General features: G+C 40.7%; 1 protein-coding gene across 2 annotated transcripts in view; it reads right to left on the reverse strand.

Moving 5' to 3' along the window:
* ATF2 (activating transcription factor 2) overlaps positions 1–19,971 on the reverse strand; it is a 47,544-nt gene that overhangs the window by 26,685 nt on the left and 888 nt on the right. The window contains exons 2-9 of one of the 2 annotated variants that reach the window (XM_060256916.1): positions 8,141–8,212; positions 7,745–7,814; positions 6,263–6,359; positions 4,090–4,208; positions 3,263–3,391; positions 2,703–2,881; positions 1,083–1,197; positions 231–317 (exon numbers count right to left, since the gene is read on the reverse strand). In XM_060256916.1, the coding sequence (XP_060112899.1) occupies positions 231–317; positions 1,083–1,197; positions 2,703–2,881; positions 3,263–3,391; positions 4,090–4,208; positions 6,263–6,359; positions 7,745–7,792 (774 nt within the window). In that variant the 5' untranslated portion in view covers positions 7,793–7,814; positions 8,141–8,212. The remainder of the gene's footprint in view (positions 1–230; positions 318–1,082; positions 1,198–2,702; positions 2,882–3,262; positions 3,392–4,089; positions 4,209–6,262; positions 6,360–7,744; positions 7,815–8,140; positions 8,213–19,971) is intronic. The other variant, XM_060256917.1, reaches the window with a different exon arrangement.

Here is a 19,971-nt window from a genome sequence, read left to right on the forward strand (position 1 = left end):
CGTGTTACACAACAGAAATGTATGTTTACTGCTCTCCTTTCCCTTCAGGACTGGTGATAGCTGCTATAGCCTGATAAGGGTAAAGTACACACAACAAAAGATTTGTATAGTGCCCTAGCAATTAAAAAGCAAGAACCTGTTTTACTACTGTACTTATAATAGGATCCATTTACAGTAGGATCCATTTGTGCATGATCATTTAAGTGAAGAACTGTGGAAGGGCCACTTACCAATTTAGCTTCTGACTGCACCGGCTGTGGGGAGGAGGGCCCGGGAATTCCTGGGATAGTAGGCACCATGGTGACAGGTCGAACAAGCTGTCCAAGAAAATCAGAATCAATACATAATAAGAGCATATTCTACTTCATAAGCAGCTAGGATTGGCTGCTCTTTTCAACTCAAAGGCTCCAAGACAACTGAGCTTCACTTGCAAGGCCCAACTTGTACTGCCCCAGAGAAGGCTAGTAATTGTATTTATTGTTGGCCTCTAAGCTGCTACTGGACTTGAATCTAGCTGTTCTAACAAAAGACAAATGGGATAATTAAATACATACACACGAGAGTTACAGGTCCAGGATGGAGCTTACTTAGCAATAAACATTTTGATAATGTTTCTGACTGGGGACTTAAAAGTGGTTTAAATCCACCAAGTGGAGAGTGCAGGCCCTTCGCAGGGAAGGGGGGGATGCTGGACGGCAGTCTGGTTTGTGGAGACAAGAGTCTTGGGATGCCTGACGCTGAATGCCTCTCCCACACCCATCATCTGATCTGAAGATCCTCCCCTTTCCCAAGAGCTTCCCCCTTGAGCTTTTCTTCTCACTGGATCCAGGAGGAGGGTCCAGCTGCTCACTCTTCAGCTCCTGTCTCCCAACTCAGCACGCTGTGCTGCCAAGCCCTCTGTTGCATCCACCTGGGACTTCTCCAGGTCTGTTTCTGCCACATATGCTGCTCTGGATTAAGTCGAGCTAAAGCTCACTGGCTGTTTTCCAGCACTCGGACACTGCAGACCATGTGGGTGCGTCTGCCTTTCAGAAAAGTGGAAAATATTGCTGGACTAAAACCTGCCATTTAAACACACTTACTGGAACTGCGGTTGGGACGTGCACGTTAGAATTTGTGATCGAGGCAGGAATAGCAACAGGCATGGTTTGTCCATTAGGAAGATGCAACAGCAGAGGGAAAGGGCCTGGCACCGGTCTAAGAGAAGCAGAAATAGAAAGAGAATGACCATAATGTACACTTCACACAAAATATCTTACAATGTATATATGTAAAAAACTGGAGCACTGGAGTACAGGTACACATGTAGCGCTAATGTACAAAATATCATCTATAATTTAATTATATGTTCAAAAGTGCTAAAATATCATTAAAAAACTACAATCCTATCGTTCTGCATATAAGTACCTATTCCTAATATAAAGACAAATGTCCAGTCAATATAAATACAAGTCTGAGAGCCAGTTTTGTGTAGTGGTTAAGTGTATAGACTCTAATCTGGGAGAACCAGGTTTGATCCCCCATTCCTCCGCATGCACCTGCTGGTATGACCTTGGGTCAGTCATAACTCTCAGAGCTGTTCCTCTCAAGAGTAGTTCTCAGAGAGCTCTGAGTCCCACCTACCTCACAGGGTGTCTGTTGTGGAACGGGAAAGGAGATTGTAAGGTGCTCTGAGACTCTGAGTGAAGGGCAGGGTATAAATCCAGTCTCTTCACTTCCTCTTTTCAGGTTAAAAGGTAAAAATTATATCCATACAAAAGAAGCCTTCCTCAGTGATAAATTTCAAACTAAGCGCTCCAGAAATTTAACAAAAATATACATAAAACTCCTCATACACAGACTGGACCTTACACCGAGAAGTTCACCCATGGAGTAAGTGGTGAGGAATATTCTAGAGATGTAACCTGGGTAACTCATCAAGATTTACAATATTTCATATGCCCATGGATCGGCTTAGGCCCAATTTGCAATGCTCAAAGTTCCAATGGAGTGCTCAGGTACAATTAGAAAAGTTTGTGAGTTTTAAATGATATTTTAGCACTTTTGAATGTATAATTAAAATTATATATGACATTTTGTACATTAGTACTATGTATGTAGCTATATTTTAGTTTCTGTCTTTTTTTGTCTCAGCCTTTTGGGTTACCTTTCTCGTGTAGGGTTGTGTTTTTCTCCCCTTTCTTGGAGGCACTTAATTCAACCACTGCATTTTTAAAAGACAAGTATCAGAGGCTGACAAAGGACAACATATCTGGGTAGACAAATGACACCCATTTTTTTTAGACAGATACAGCACTTTTTTTGTAGCAGGAACTCCTTTGCATATTAGGCCACACACCCCTGATGTAGCCAATCCTCCAAGAGCTTACAGTAGACCCTGTAAGAAGAGCCCTGTAAGCTCTTGGACGACTGGCTACATCAGGGAGGTGTGGTCTAATATACAAAGGAGTTCCTGGTACAAAAAAGCCCTGGATAGACAGACAGACAGAAAGAAATCATAAGACTGTTCAACAGATTATAAAAGGGAACACGACTCACAGTTCTTTCAGATTACATTAAAAAAAACCCTCTCTAGCTGCAAATGTTTCATTCAATTGATCCAGATCATGTCACCTGTTGTAAAGAGAGGTGCATTGCAAGTCAAAGGTACTTAAAATAAACCTTTTACAATATTTCAGTGCACACATACACACAAAACTCACACTATTGGCCTATTGGAGGATGGTGCCTGTGTTATGACGGTGCTAGAAGTTGGTGAAGGTATGGCTTGCTGAATAATGACGCTTGAGTCAGAACTTGCAAGCAACACATTAGGAACTTGTAGGGAAGCCGGACGAACAATTGTTGATGTAGGCTGCGCTGTCTGCTGCAGAGATACTTCCTGGGGTGGGGAGAACGGAAAACTTATTGCACTTTGACTCTCCAGAAGCCCCTTACGGTCAAATGTTATCAACAGAAATTTATTGCTTACAATTCTTTCATAGATTTAAAAATCCTCAGGGTCCCCCCCCCCTCATTGCAACAGAGACAGTTCTTGTATCAGGGCCATCCCATGGAAATATTCTCTGGGTCAGTTCCTATGCTAGGGATACCTGGAACTCTTTTCTGCAAAAGTGGCTGCTAATGTGAAATGGCTTCTCACAAAGTGAGCCACTTTACAAAGACTATCCATGCCAGAACTCCATAACCCTGTAATAGCGCAGTCCGGCACGCAAATTTTCCAAGCCGTACCTGACTTGCATGAACTTAATCAAGAACACACCTTTTCATCATTGGTAGTAGACTCTGGATGAGGTAAAGGGCTATCCTGGTGAGTTGTCTCAACAACTGAAGGCTCTTCGATCTTATTCCTTATAATTGGTGTTGCAAGAGGTGATAAATCTAGAGGCATCTGGAAAAATTAGCAGGAAGATAAACTAGTTAACAAAAATCAGCTGCACATCAACTCAACAGAGCGGGTCTCTTTTTAACACAAGGCCATTTACGATGCAAAACACAATCCATGTAATACTATTATTAGGAACAACCCAATAAAGAAGCTTATGTCTTGGCTCCCTTTTCAGTGACTTTTGGCAGTAATAAGATGTCTAATCAAAGAAAATTATGTTCTGCTGGCACCACACACTCCCTCTTTAAAAAGATATTACTCATGAGACAAGCAACACGAGTTCACCCCAAGCAAAAACTAGAAATACGAACACAAACACACAGTTAAAGATACTTCCTTTCCCAGTTAAGCAATATTATTAATTAATATTTTGGTATTTTCTACAGAGTTATCCCTACCACTCCTCAGGTCTCGGTTTCTTGTCAGAATAGATTTAAAAAGAGCAAATTACTTGTAGTTACCAGGACCCTTCACAGAAATAACTTCCTACAAGGTTTCCAAGACAGTTTACACATACATTCTGGAAGAGTAACACTGACCACCATACTTTCTACTGGTGCAGGAACCCCAACTCAGTTCTTTTTATTTATTTATTTTATGACTTCTATCCCGCCCTTCCCAACAAGTGGCTCAGGGCAGCTTACAACACAGGAGTTCTGCACAAAGTTATTTATCTTTAAACTTCCATACTGTTAACATACTTTTTTAATGTCATCTTCAGAAGCCTTTTTGAATTCATTTTCGAATGGACTTGCTAGTTCATTGAATAAACCCACTTCTTCACAATTCTTCAGGAATCGGGTAGGTGTCGGGGTCTGATCTAAAAAGAAAAATGAAGAATATCCTGTTGTCTTAACTCCCACTCAGCTGTATGATTGTTTTTATCATACCTGCAGTCACCATCACTACTAAGGTCTCATAAAATATGCAATAAGAACACAGCAAATTTTTTTTAAAAACTTCTGCCTTATTAAAGTTAAAACTATATCCTGAATGCTACCTTTTAGCGAACCCCATTTTAAATCTGTACTGCCTATACTGGAGAACTTTAAAGACATCTATGAAAAGGTTAAAAAATGATTTAGAATAGTTTGATCACTTTTTGACATACGTGGCACTACATTATAATCTTCAGATTAGGTAAAATGAACAGAACAATCTTAAATGCTTGCTTCACTGCTAGCTGGTGGCCTTACCCAAATAACCAGAAAAATCCAGGCGTTATTTAAAACAGTCAGCAATTCTATTTTGTAATCCCACAGTTTGTTGACCGAATAACTGGAACTTAATTGATGAGGTAGTACGGCATGAAAACAAATCAGCCAGTATCATAATGCCCCTGTATAAATCGATGGTGCGGTCTCATTTGGAGTACTGTGTGCAGTTCTGGTCGCCGCACCTCAAAAAGGATATTATAGCATTGGAGAAAGTTCAGAAAAGGGCAACTAGAATGATTAAAGGGCTGGAACACCTTCCCTATGAAGAAAGGTTGAAATGCTTAGGGCTCTTTAGCTTGGAGAAACGTCAACTGAGGGGTGACATGATAGAGGTTTACAAGATAATGCATGGGATGGAGAAAGTAGAGAAAGAAGTACTTTTCTCCCTTTCTCACAATACAAAAACTCATGGGCATTCGATGAAATTGCTGAGCAGACAGGTTAAAACGGATAAAAGGAAGTACTTCTTCACCCAAAGGGTGATTAACATGTGGAATTCACTGCCACAGGAGGTGGTGGCGGCCACAAGCATGGCCACCTTCAAGAGGGGGTTAGATAAAAATATGGAGCAGAGGTCCATCAGTGGCTATTAGCCACAGTGTGTGTGTGTGTGTGTGTGTGTGTGTGTGTGTGTATTCTGGCTGCTGTGTGACACAGAATGTTGGACTGGATGGGCCATTGGCCTGATCTAACATGGCTTCTCTTATGTTCTTATGTTCGTTCTTATGTTCATAGTAGTCAAGAGTGTTGGATCAACACAGGGGATCAGAGTTCAAATGCCCACTCTGCTATGAACTTTTACGGGAGACCCTGGGCCTGTCACTTTTGCTTAGCATAGCTTACCACACAAGACTCCTGTGGGGATAAAATGGAGGAGGATAGAAACTCATATGTGCTGTGAGCTCTCTGAAGGAAAGGTGGAATTTAAAAAGTGATGGTGTTGAGTGCTTGGGTTAGTCTGACTTATTTAAAAACTTCCAAAGTTGCTCAGTGATTGCAATTCTTTATCTATTCCTTAAGGAATAATTTCCATTTGTTCAAATGGGGTTTGTTCCATTATCAACACATACCCTACTAAGGGTAAATGTTAGTTTCCAGCTTGATAGCCACTGTACCTAACATAGCACACAATAAAAATATTATCCCTATTTCCAATTCAGTTGCATTATAGAGAATGTTAGGAAGAGCAGACTACTGGGGGTTAGTTTCAGCTATATGACCTGAATTTCAGTCATAGGAGAAAAAAGATATTCAAGAGATCATGTTATATTGCTTTGGCAATATAATGCGTAACCATCACATACAAATGTTTTCTAGGATCAGTGCCAAGTGCCAGCCTAAGAATTCTACTCAAGGAGCTTACTCCCAGGAAAGTGTTTTTAGAATCACAAAGTTACAGTAAGGCTAATGTCTGCTGCATTAGCCTATACCAAAGTGCCATTTAACTGGACTGCTATTCCTTGTTAAGAAGTCAAAGCTGGTATTTAGATGACACATTACCTTGAGAGGCAAATCAATGGCCAAATATGCCGCAAATATTTTGTTGGTAAAGGAATCCTTTGATATTGCTTCTTATGAATTGAGACAAATCATATGTAGAAAATACAAAAAATGTGTGCACGTTCCAGAAGATGGATTAAGAAAAACATATACTAACCAGCTACAATGACACTGTCATTACGAGCTGGACCAAATTTCAGTGTCATCTCATGTTTATGTTTATGGACAGCCAAATGATCCTCGTTGGTAAAACGCTGTGGCAAAAAGTTTTAAAATATAGTTAAAAATTGAATTTTGACTTAAATGATAACAACATGGAGAACCATTTTTATAATAGGCAACAGCTGATTCTTTTTTAAAAGCCCTGAAAACACTGGTGGTACACCTACATGCGTTTCCCATCCATTGCACAAAAAGATTTTTTTAGAGAAAAACTTTGTTTTCTCAGCATTTAAGCTGAATCATCACAAGTAAGAGGCTTTCAGTAATTTAAATAAAGGCTTCACACCTCCTGCACACCTCTTTTTGATGAGTGGCTGTACAATGATTGTAGCACCATACCTGTACTAAGAAACCTAGCAGTCTATCAAGATTATTTGCTAGATTACAAAACATGAATGCACCTGGAATGCACGTGCAAGTCTCTCAAGACTATATATATGATTTTTCAGCACTGTCGTATTGTCATTCATTTTTAGAAATATAAATCTAAAATTGGTGTAAGCAGCTTGCTTTAAAATCTTCTAAAGCAGGGGTGGCCAAACTTGCTTAATACAAGAGCAACACAGAATAAATATCAGGTGTTTGAGAGCCACAAGACGGACAGATGGAAGGAAGCAAGGAAGGAAGGAAGGCAGGCAAATAGATGGAAAGAGGAAGGAGGGAGAGGTGGATAGAAAGAAACCTTAATTTTAAATGCATTATCCAGATCGCCTGCTGACTTGGCTTAAAGATACAAATGCCTTTTCCAAGGTGACCAATGGGGTGGAGGGGGCTTTGAGAGTCACATAATATGTGTGAAAGAGCCACATGTGGCTCCTGAGCTGCAGTTTGGCCACCCCTGTCCTAAACCATAATACGACTGAAAAATCCCTTCCAATGATTCATGATAATTTACCTCTGGAAAAATATAAGTGAAATTTGTTTGTTTGTTTGTTTTTTAATCTGTTCTCATTCTGGTTAGTTATGTATATACACTGTTTAACAAAAGCCTGAAGTAGACAGGAATATTCAAAGCCAAAAATGAAACTCAAATTACATCTATCAATACTTTAATAGTTACTTGCTGCAGAACTACTCAACTATTGTATATTATTCAAGGTTCCATCAGTAAGTAGACAGTAAGTACCCCAGACAAAGGATGGGAGTTGTCAATGCTGGCTATCATGAACTGACAGCATACACCCTAGCCCGAGTGGGAACTACTGGCCCTACCAACTGGCAAGTCCGACCATTATAACTGACAGTATTGATTATCCTGAAAGAAGTAAGCACATGCAGTTAAGGAAAGTGACCTCTGTAGGATGACTGCCTGAGGCAGTTATCTTAAACAATTAGTAAAAGCCAAGTTTTTAAAAATCTCTCCTGTGTAACACATATTTCTTTGTTGATTAATATGGATAATTCCAACATATATTACCTGTCCACATCCAGGGGCAGTGCATAAAAAGGGTTTGTCATCACTCATATTCCACAGGTCCTTGTATTACCTATGTTGGAATAATAAAACCATTCTAATATTTCAAAACCACAGGACCAAATTATCAAACAAGCTGCACATCTCCAACATACAATTCTGAATTTGCTGCTATTTCCCCTGTACAGAAATGCCTCCGTAAGAACAAGCTCCACAGGAACAAATATTTCAACAAGCACATTAACAGTTCTTAGGTTATGTTTTCTAAATTACATGAGGACACACACTCCATGGAGATTCGTGCAATGATGTCTTATCAGATGAAATTTCCACAAAATATGGAAAATATTTTTTTTACTAAAAACAAAAAGCAATATGGCACAACATATAGACATGTACCTGGCAGATTTCACATGTAAGCTGATTTTCATAAGGTGAATTTATTATAGTCTCCTTTTCATGACAATGGTCCTGCAATTAAAAAAAAACACAAGTCACTTCTTCCTTATTCTATACGACAGCCCATGTTGGGTTACAAACACATCTTTACCTAATTTATTTTCATAGTAACATAAATATATTACACTGAGTGCAAAAATACATTTTTTAAAAACTCTGCAAACTTCTCTAACCATCTCTGTGGATTTGTTCAGAAAGACAACCACAATGTTTGGGTGATGTAGGACATGAATGAAAGGAGATCTTTTTATAACAGCAGTTTCTTCAGCCTCTTTGATCATGTGAATAGCTTTTAGCTATCTCCAGGATAATTATATTAAGACATTATATCTGTCCATGTTCACCAGACCCCGCCCCAATGTACTGTTAACCTATCCTTAGAAACAGCAACTGCTCCAGCACGCATCCTGTTTGATCAGATTTGAATCAGGATCCCCCACCCACACCCTAACATTAGCTATAATATCCATCTAAATCTGTACAGAAGAAATCAATTCTCCACTCTTTTGTTTGCAGTGCCACTAGATGAGCAATGTGATGTCACTACTTGTCTGGACATGACACACAGTAAATGCTATGTCTACAGAAAAAGGAAATGAGCCCGCAACAGGAAACTGAATATTATTTGTTTGATTTAGTAGGAGCTACATATAAGGGCCACAGATCTGTGTTGCTTAAGCCAGGTCTGCACTAAGAGTATGCAAAACAAAAACAAAGAACAAAAACAACAGTTTTTGGTTTGGGTCTACTGGACACGAAAAAAAATTTGATATTTCTGAAAAATCCTGGATCCTGGATTCAGATCTGGGATTTGTCAGAAATCCCATTTTTTTGGGGTGGGGGGTGGGGTGTCTAATAGACCAGAGAAGAAAAATACCATTTTTTAAAAAAAGATGAAATGCCAGTCCAACCCTGAGGCTGGCTTGGCTTCTCCTGCAGTGTGTGTGCTCTTATGAAAAATTCTCTCTATTAGAGTAAGTGAAATGCTATTAAAGGCAAGGTGGATATGCTGTGGACATATACAGCTCTTAAATCCAAGATGCACTTTTACATCAAGAAGAATATCAAATATTCATGAGGGGAGCATGCATGGCTTTCATCGCTAGGAATGGGTATAAACCTAAAAATTCTGTTTTGGTTCAGGGTTGGGAGCAGCCCCCAAACCCAACCCAAAATGCCCTGAAGTGAACCAGCCCATCTGGACCCCCTTTTCTTCTAGTCGTGACTTGCTGCAGCCGGGAAGGGGGGGGGCAGGAAGGATTAAATGGCTGTGAGCCATTAAACTCACAACTTTCGAAGCAGGGAGGAGCAAAACCAATAGATTTAATGGTTCACAGCTGTTTCAACCTAACAGCTGATGGGCAGACCCACCACCTGTTAGGCTGAAATGGCTGCCAGCCATTTAAACCTAATAGGTCACCTGAAGACCCATGCTGCTCAGCTATTAGGTTTAAATGGCCCAAACAATCAAATTTCCTTAAGGCTACTTTTCCAATGAACTACTGAGCTGCCCAAAAGGTTCAATTAATATTCAATAAATTAAGATTTCTGAGACTCTTGTCACAATGCCTTTCTACACTATTCTTTCTTGCTTTTTGTTTGTTTTGTTTTTGGAAGTATTTTTGTATTTATATGTGCATGTGTGAGTTTGTGCACCTGGAAATCATCATTACCTCTAATGACTGACCTCTACTAACAGCCTGCAGGATATCCGGAGAGGTGGTTGAAAAACTTCCCTCCGCCTCCTAACTCCTGGTATTCCAAGGAGGTCTCCCATCCAAAGACTTGTCAGAGTTGACCCTGCTTAGCTTCTGAGATCTGATGAGGGGGCTTGCCTGGGCTATCCAGGTCAGGGCTACACTTCTTAAGAGAACTTTATTTATAAAAGCTCTTCTGAGGCACAACAGGAATATGAGCCAACAATGGATCACAAGCAGGATACAGGCAAACCCCACTAAAATTAATACACAAGACAAGGCTTCAAGAATTCTATTTCTCCACTATGATTCCGTATGGAATGTATAAGAGAAAAACAGTAGTAAGCATGATAATTTAAGATCTAGGAAATATTTCAAGTGAAAATCAGATACAAAAGATTACAAAGGGGAAGCTGCTGCCAAGAATCATGAAAAAGGATGCCTCAATGTCCCAACATGACCTCCATGTTTCCTGCTCTGTCAATAGACAAATTTATAACACAACTCATGCTTCGGAACTAACAGAGGGTGGGGGGACAACACAGAAACCCCACAAAAAAACTACGAATCATGGTTTTAATGCAAAGGACAAAGAAAGGTAGAAAGGGGTCAAGGTTCTTTTGTGAAAGAACAATGGATGAAGGGAAACATTGGATGAAATAAAGAGAAATGCTATTTAGTCATAGGTCTTCTCAATTCAGAGGACATCCCACATGAGTGAGACAAAGAGGAAAAAACTAAGCGGAGCATTGCTGCTGTATGTGGATAGATTCAGTTGAGTAGCTGTGTTGGTTGGAAGCAGCAGAACAAAATTCAGGTTCAGTGGCACCTTTAAGACCAACTAAGTTTTATTCAAAGTATGAGCTTTAGTGCACACACATGCTTCTTTGGATACATTGAAATAGAAGTTACCAGTCCATATGTATAGGCAGAGGATGTTGTATGTGGGGTAGTTAAAAAAAACAAACAAAAAAAGGAGTCAGATCCCAAACTTCCATAAACAAAATGCTTTCAGAAGCAATCTTTACCACCTTCCCTCAGTAGCCTCATTGACAATATCCTATTGTCTGTGAGGGTTCCCTTGCTCTCAGCCCTGGAGCTAGGGGAAGCACACAGGGGAAGGGCGGAAGGCAGTAAATATTGCTTCCGCAAAATTGCTCCATTTGAAGTAGATTGGCTCTAGCACATGGAGGTACTCACTGGCCAAGCCCAAATCTAAATCCAGATTTCCTGAAGCGCTTTTCATTCAATTAAGGAAAACAATGAGAAGTGATATAAATACAACTGAGTGCTAATTGATAATGGCATTTCCGTTTCCTTGGATGCGCAATATCCTGCAATTATTCAGGCAAACAGCTTGGGACTGGAAGAAATGTTTTTAAGGTGAATTAAACTGAAGTTCCTCTACTTTCCAAAGTGTTCAGGACACCATATCTGAAGCCATGTCAGCACCAGCAACTGACCACTGCCGAAGAAGTATCACAGCTGCTCTCACAGGTAAAGCCTCTCTTTCTCCTTGCAACACAAACAGGCTGTTCTGAGCAGAGACAGGTGATCATTTGGTACTCCATGGACTTTTTATTGAGCAGGAGCACAACCCTTATACAACCGCTCTCTTGAAGTAAGATTTTATCGAACAGGAAGATAATAATGCTCCACATATGAAGCATCAATTGCCACCACCTGACGATGTCTGAATGACAGCAGCTAAAACCAATCTATAGTCCTAGAACTTGATCTCAACCATTAACATTGTATTCTACCCATCCCCAAGGAACTGGGTGTGTGTGTGTGATGGTGGCTTACTCACTTTGTTCTACGACAACTTTGCAAAAGCTGTTTGACCAGACACTATCTCAGCCTTGATCACCAAGCTTCAAAGTGGAGTGCGGAACTGATGCCTAGTCAAAGCCCAATGCACCACCTCCCCCTACTCTACATTGAGCCAATTCTAGATAATTATGCATAATTAACTCAGAGCATAACTCAATCACATCAGATCTTGGAATGTAAGCAGGGTCAGCCCCGATTAGTACTTGAATGGGAGACCACCCAGGAACCACAGTTGCTACACAGAGACAGGCAGTGGAAAACCACCTCTGTTTCTCTTATGACTTGAAAAGCCTACAGGGTTGATGTAAACTGGCTGTAACTTGGTGGCACTTTCTACCACTAGAGCATGAATTTATTCATTTCTTAGGTACCATTCTGGAGAACTGCTTGATAAGGTAATTGACATCAAATTTCATACTATATTAGGCAATCTAAATTAACCAAACAGCAACAAGAAAAAAACCAACGTAAGAACATAAGAGAAGCTATGCTGGATCAGGCCAATGGCCCATCAAATCCAACACTCTGTGTCACACAGTGGCCAAAAAGTTCAAGTGCCATCAGGAGGCTCATAAGTGGGGCCAGGATACTAGAAGTCCTCACACTGTTGCCCCTCCCAAGTACCAAGAATACAGAGCATCACTTGCCTCAGACAGTTCCAACGATATGCTGTGGCTAATAGCCACTGATGGACCTCTGCTCCATATGTTTATCCAATCCCCTCTGGAAGCTGGCTATGCTTGTAGCCGCCACCAAACCAAGGTGAAGCTATAGTTCCCACAGAAGCTTTAAAACATAAAACACAGCCTGTCAAATAAACCAGCTACTGCAAGCAGTTAACAACTGAGAGGGGGGAAAAAAAGAAACTCAACAATCCCCATGGCAAATGAAATAGTCCTGGGACCTTAAAAATAGTAATCTGGTGACAGGCAAATTTCCAGAAGGCAAAGCACAGCGCCACCACTGAAAAAGCCCTGTCTCCGGTTGCCACTTGCCATGCACTTCATCTAGATAAGATGGGGGCACACAGGGCAGCTCTTGAGATAGTGATCCTGGAGAGGCAGACTTTTAGTTACCTTGGTCATATGCCACATACAGCTATAAAAGCAACAAGTGCTTTAAAAAGTACCCAGAAAAAAATAGGTAGCTCTTCCAATAGTCTTCAAAGGCAGGCCCCATGTACAGTGCACTACAGTAATTTAATCTGGAAGCTGTCGCAGCATTACCTACTGGGATCTTCACGGAGTCAAAATCCAGTATGTCACAATTCTTTTTCACAACAATAATGGTAGAGTTTCATCTTGCCTATTAATGAACTATTTGGTCATGTTAAAATTCAAAAGCACAAATAACCTGCATTTGTAAATCCCTGCTTCAGCATCAACAGGGCACTATACAAATATTACTGTCTAATGGTAATAAGACACGTTTTGCTGCTCAGCGCTTTTTTGCTTGTACTTCTAGTTAAACAAATGCTTTCCTCCAAAATTTGGCAAAGACAGGTTACAATTAAAAGAAACTATTTGAAACAGCTTTCTCTTATTCAGACCAAGAATGCTCTTTATATTCACACCTACTGATGAGCTAAACTACTCCCAATAACCTTGGAAGTTCACAATGGAGTATGTTGGGGTTCCCACCTTTTCCAGATCAGTTTATCTCTTTTGAGGAATTCTTGGATACTGCAAAAAGATTCTGTGTTATTTTTCAGGATATGCACCTTAAGCATCACTGCAGAAACTCTCCCCTTTCTTACAGCTCATTTTAATCATTCACAACTTATGAAGCTACCAGAAAGGAAAGCCAAGGGCAACTTCGTTTCCTAGCTTGACCTCACTCAGCAACTTTTCAAATATGGTAAGAGCAATATTCCAGTCAGTTTCATGCAGCTTCACTCAATACTACGAGTTTTAGTTACATCCAGAGGCAGCGTCTCAGCCCTTTAATTTTAGGGGCTCAATTATGTGGTGTCACTACAGCACACCCTCTGAAATGAAACTGCAGCCCTCCACAGGAACTGTGGAGACAGGACAGTGGACTAGAAGGACTGCTGATCTGATCCAATGGGGCTCTTCTTAAGTTGTTACATTGACAGGCAGCTGTTGGGCCCACCGCTGACACACACAACTTGACACCATGGAACAGCACCAACAACTGGCTGAATTGGGCACAGGGCTACTCATCTTCCTCTATCAAAGTAGAAAGCAAAGAAGCTAGGATCTGCTTCCTCACTTCCTCCTCTCCTTTGGGGCAGTGGTGAGCTTCCTAAAGCAATTTAACAATGCCAAGCTTCCTAAAGCAATGCTAAGACTGCCCCAAAGGTAACAAGCAAGTGAGTGAGAAGCATATAAGGGCCACTGCCACTCTCACGGTCAGAAGAAAGAATACAATTTTTAAAAACATGCCTGCAATGGTGAGTGCTAGGAAGAGAGGGTCACTTGACAGCATCTTGCAAATGGTGGCAAATTTTGGAGGTGGCCCTGCTTCACAGTAGGTTAGCTGACATTCATCAGAGTAGTTAATTTTCTCTATGTGGGGCTGTTGTTTTTAAGGATCCACCACACACTCATGTTAACTCATATCTGAGATCTCAAGTAGTATAGTTCAGTCACTGATTTGCCACTTTTAAATATATTTTTGGAGCAATTCCTACTTCTTGCAGATATGGTTTAGCAACAATTAAGCACATTCATCACACTAATTTCAATCAGACAATTAACACATTAGCGCTTTCCCACTGAAAACTATGGCATTTCAAAAGGTGTTAACATTTGTGATTACTAAAGAGCACTTGATTTCAGATGGAAAAGTCAAATTTTTATCCAAATATTGCCCTAGCCGGGATAGCTCAGGCAAACCTGAACTTATCAGATCTCAGAAGCTAAGCAGGGTTGAGTCTGACAGGTACCTGGATGGGAGACCTTGGAAAACAAGGCGTCGGGATGCAGGTTTTATTCAGCTACCTCCCTGAATATTTTTCAGGCCCCCAGTCAGTCACCAAAGGTTGCCATGACTTCCAGGTGCACACGCACAAACACTGAACATGTGCATATATAAATACAAAAATACCAAAAAAATTATCCAGATGTTGTGACAATTTCAGGGTATCAACAGCACCACATTTCAAGGCAGTAAGTTTTTATTACTACAGAAATAAAGCCATATTCCTTTTATGTCTTTCCTCCAACAATATCCATCCATCCATCCATCCATCCATCCATCCATCCATCCATCCATCCATCCATCCATCCATCCATCCCACCCTTTCCCATAAGAGCTCAGGGTGAATTCCAACAAGTCAAACAGTAAAAAAACCAACAATACCTCTATAAATAAGCAATAAAAGAGTCAGACAATTAAAACATATTAAGGTTAAAACAGTTAACCCAGAAGCTCAGATTTAACTTAAGGCAGCGTGGGTAATATAGACACTTAAATTCAGAGCTTAGGTGTCCAAGGAATGTCAACTGTCTCGGCCGATTTTCCTCCAGTCTAGATGTTAATCAGTGTTGGGAGGCCAATTAGATGGTATAGCAAACTAAGGACGACCGCCTGCCTCAGCCAAAGGCCTGGTGGAACAGCTCCATCTTACAGGTCCTCGGAATGGTAACAAACCCGAGAGGGCCCAAACCTCTGTAGGGAACTGATTCCACCAGGTCAGGGCCAGGGCCGAAAAAGCTCTGGCCCTGGTTGAGGCAAGACAAACGTCCTTTGGCCAGGGATAGTCAGAAGATTTTGAGAGGCCAATCGTAACGACCTTCGGGCCTCATATGGGAAGAGGTGGTCCCTTAGGTATGCCGGTCCCAGGCTGTGTAAGTCTTTAAATGTCAGTACTAGTACCTTGAAGCAGATCCGGTACTCAATTGGTAGCCAGTGTAGATTGTGCAGCATCGGCCAACTGCTCGCCCGTACAGGCGATTCAGTCAGCAATCGTTCTGCTGCATTCTGCACCAGCTGGAGTTTCCGGGTCAACCTCAAGGGCAAGCCTGCGTAGAGCGAGTTAGAGTAGTCCAACCTGGAAGTGACCATTGCATGGATCACTGTAGCTAAGTCCCGAGGAACCAGGAAAGGCACTAGTTGCTTGACCTGCTGAATATGGTAAAAGGCAGACCATGCAACAGCTGTGACCCGGGCCTCCACAGAGAGGGTGGCATCCAGTATCACACCTAGACCCCTCACCTTCTGAACTGGCACAAGGGATGCACCATCCAGGGTGGGGAGTCGGATGCCCGATTCTAGCCCCCCGTGACTCACATACAGGTCCTCCGTCTTAGCTGAATTAAGTTTCAGCAGGCTCAATTGCAACCAACCGGCCACTGTTTCCAACGCCTTGGTTAGCTGGTCTGGGGTGGAGTCTGAGTGGCCATCCATCAACAGATAAAGCTGGGTGTTATCTGCATAGTGGTGACAACCCAGCCCAAAAGCTTGGGCAATCTGGGCAAGGGGGCACATATAGATGTTAAACCTAATCGGCGAGAGAATAGCTCCCTGCAGTATACCACACTCTAGTGGGTGTTTTCCAAGAGTTTTCCAACCTTCTCAACCTCAAGGCATCTACAGGGAGAGGACAGAAGGTACAGGATTCAAGATTCATTGCACTCAAGTCTGAGGCAGTGAGCTGGCCCTCCCAAAAGCTCATCTTGAAATTAATGCACTACTGGCACCACTGGATTGTTATTTTCAAGCAAGCAAGCAATCTTGATTGCTTTAGCAAAAATAAAAAAATCCATAGCAATAATGCAAAGTAAAATGCAAATGTCCAACAAGATAAAAGGGAAAATTAGACATTTTAACATTTTTTTTACAGATTAACGTCATCATTAAAAATTATGTCTAATAATAAGAAATTAAGGACATACAGTCCAGAGACAAATTACAAATGACAAGTGACCCAGAGTGGAGCAGTCACAGGTCAGACATACTTTGGTCAAGCATACCCCATCATCCTTCTATCCTTTATGATGGTTGCAGTAAATCTTGCCATTTGGAAAGTTATGAATTTGTCCCTATCTACCAATAATATGGCTAATTTCTCCTGAGCTGACCTTCCTGGAAGGGGGATATCATGATCCGCAAAAATCTACTATGTTCAGCCTCTTATCTTGGGCATTGGAATGTGGCATGGGAAAAATCCTCAATAAACTTTTGGTCACAGGAGCAGACTCTTTTCCTATATGGGATCTCATTAAAATGCCCTTTCAAGACTGCGAGCAGTAAAATATCAAATGTGCCTTGGAAAAGGCCTTTCTGTAGTTGCAATTCCTTAAATTGGTAAAGTACACTGGAAGAATCAGGGGAGAGGGAGATATCTGTCTGTAAAGTATAAATCAGGGGCGTTGAACATGCAGCTTGGGGACTGGATCAGGCCCCCAGAGGGGTCTTACCAGGCCCACGAGCAAATCAAAAATAGGTTTGCAACTTACAGATACACACCTGAATGGCAAGAATACTCAAGATTGTTACAGCACAGACATGGTCTCCAATTTTTGAAGCATGTTTCATTTTAATTTTTAAAAAATCTTTAATTGTGTTTTTCTGTGTCTGCTACCTGGCATTATGTTTTATGACACACATGGCCCGGCCTGACAAGGTCTCATTTATGTCAGATTCAGTCCTCATAACAAATGAATTCGATACCCTTGGGATAAATGCTCTCAAAATGCTTACTACAGCGGTTTGAGAACTCTGATCTAACAATCTTTGTCTTATGAGTGGTTTGGCTGCATAGAATCCAAGGGTTCTCAAGTATTCTACTGAGAAGTCAAGGCTAGCCGCTAATCGGAATATAAAAATGTGCCATGAGTTACCCTTCATCTCTCCATACACCAAAGTGAAAAGGCCTGGAGATGTCCAGAAGATGATTTTCAACCAGTAATTAATGGCTGATTTATAAACTGAGGTTATTATTGAGAGTAGAGCTAATTCTGATTTGATCATAGCAAAGGGTGTTGATGGCGGAATAACTAACAGCAAGTGTACAAATTTGTTTTACATAATTTCTAAATATTAGAGATTCCCAGAGCCCCAAACTGCTGCTCCACAAAGAAGGTGGGGCAGTAGTTTAATTTTATAAATTTTTAACTTTGAAGAAATCAACATCCTCCTCTCTTCCTATAAAATCTAATACCAAGGACAGCTCTTCTGGGGTTGTACTTTTCATAGTCAATATGGGCTGACCAATGAAACATCACCCCTAAATATTTAAAGCTAGATACCCGTTCTAATGTTTTCTCATCCATTGTCCATTTATGATAATGCAGTCTTCTACCAAAATGAGTAAATAGGCTGGCTAAACAGGCACCCACCAGTCCTAGAAAACCTTAAGCAAATTGGGGGGGGGGGATTTTCACCCTGGGCTTTATTACCTCTTATTATACAATCTTGGTTTTATCATAATTAACATTAAGTGCAAATGAACAACAACAAAAAGACTGTTTACAGTAGGAGCTGAACTGTCTGAACAGCCTTCTAAGACTAGCTTGAATATGGGAAATTAGCCATGTGTCACCTGTGTAGAGTAAAACTGAAATGGTCTTTTGGCTTATTTTGACTAGAAAGAAATGAGGACTCAATAGGAATTCTACCATATCATTTTTGTATAGATTAAAAAGCAGTGGAGCCTAAATACAGCCTTGTCAGCCCCCCTTTGTGGTTTTAACTAAGCTAGACAAGTGGCCATGGACACCTAATCTGTTCTTTATACTGGTGTCCGTATAAAGGCCTTTTATATGCTTTAGCAGTTTATTATCTATATTTATCTATATTCATATTAATTTTCTCCATAAATGAAATCTTAAGGTGAAATCAAATGTGGCTTTGAGATTGATAAATACTTGCCTAGATGATCTATTTGCTATTTATTGAAAAGGTGTTGCAGTAGAAGGCGATGGTTCAGGGTAGAATGTCCCTGCCTAAATCCAATTTGTTCTGGTGATAAAAGGAGTTATTTTCCATTACCCATGTCTCCAGCTTCAATATTTATATATTTTAGGGTTTTTTAAAGTCACCACTCACCCAAAGGGTCTCATGGCAACCTACACTAAAACAATAAGGTAAAAATATAAACATAAAAGCAAATAACAAATATAAAATGTTAACATTAAAATATTAAACTATTAAAACATGTGGCTATCATCGTACCACTAATAAAAACAGCCAAACATGATTACCCTTCAAAGGCAAACCTAAATCATGTCTCCTTGCATGCTATGTGAAAACTAAACAAGTCTGGTAGAGCACAGATGTCATCTAACTGTGTTCCATAGGGTGGGGGCTACAACTGAGAAGGCCCTTCCGCTGGTGATAGCCAACGGAGCCATTCTGGGGCCAGGTGCCTGCAAGAGGCCTCTAGTATGACTGAAGGGAGCACAGGGAGGGTTTTTTAAAAAATGGGTGAGGTGTCTTCCATAAAGCATTCCTATTACATCCAGCAGGCTTAATTTAGCTGGATTGGTACATACCTGGATAGGTAACAGGGCTCCCCACACCCTCCTTATGAATTGGAACCACAACAAGAAAGGTCCATTCCTGAGGGAACCTACCAGGTGTATCTATATGAGTAAACAGGCTGGATAAACAGGCACCCACCAGTTCAAGAAAACCTAAGCAAATGGGGGGGGGGGGGAGATAAAATTTTCTTTCTAGGCTTTACTACCCCTAATTACAGAAAGCAGGGATTTTATTTCACTGACAGAATGGGCCACTCAGGTGAATTAGTTAATGGAATCAACACAGATTATTCAGCTACGCTATCCTCATGGGTTTGATCATTAAATACATTAGAAAAGTGTTCTTCCCAGAGGTCTTTGTATATATAGGAATCTAACTCATGATTTTTATTTTGTTAGAACAAACTAACATGGCTACTGCTTTGCATTCATATCATCCTCATTCAGTGTGCTATACCCTTGTTCTAGGCCACTCCACTTCCTTCCTCTGTCCTCAATATTGGGAAGGGGACCATTAAGGAAAAAAAATCCCACAATCAAAGTAACCACAGGAAGTTAAAGTTAATGAAGGGAAAGATGCTTGCATATTGTTCCTCCCTCCCCTCATCCTTTTGATCTATTTATAGGCTAGACACTGCAAGCATTTAAAGAGGAAGGAAGGCAGATAATTTAAAATTTTAAAGTGACTTTTTAAAAGGTTTAAAGGGTTAAATAATAATCTGTTATATTCTTTTTTACTGTTATAACCCTCAAGTCATGAAACCTCAATATGTAGACTCTTTGTGGGACTTTT

Source organism: Heteronotia binoei, chromosome 16 (genome assembly GCF_032191835.1).
Source record: "Heteronotia binoei isolate CCM8104 ecotype False Entrance Well chromosome 16, APGP_CSIRO_Hbin_v1, whole genome shotgun sequence".
Taxonomy (NCBI): Eukaryota; Metazoa; Chordata; class Lepidosauria; order Squamata; family Gekkonidae; genus Heteronotia; species Heteronotia binoei.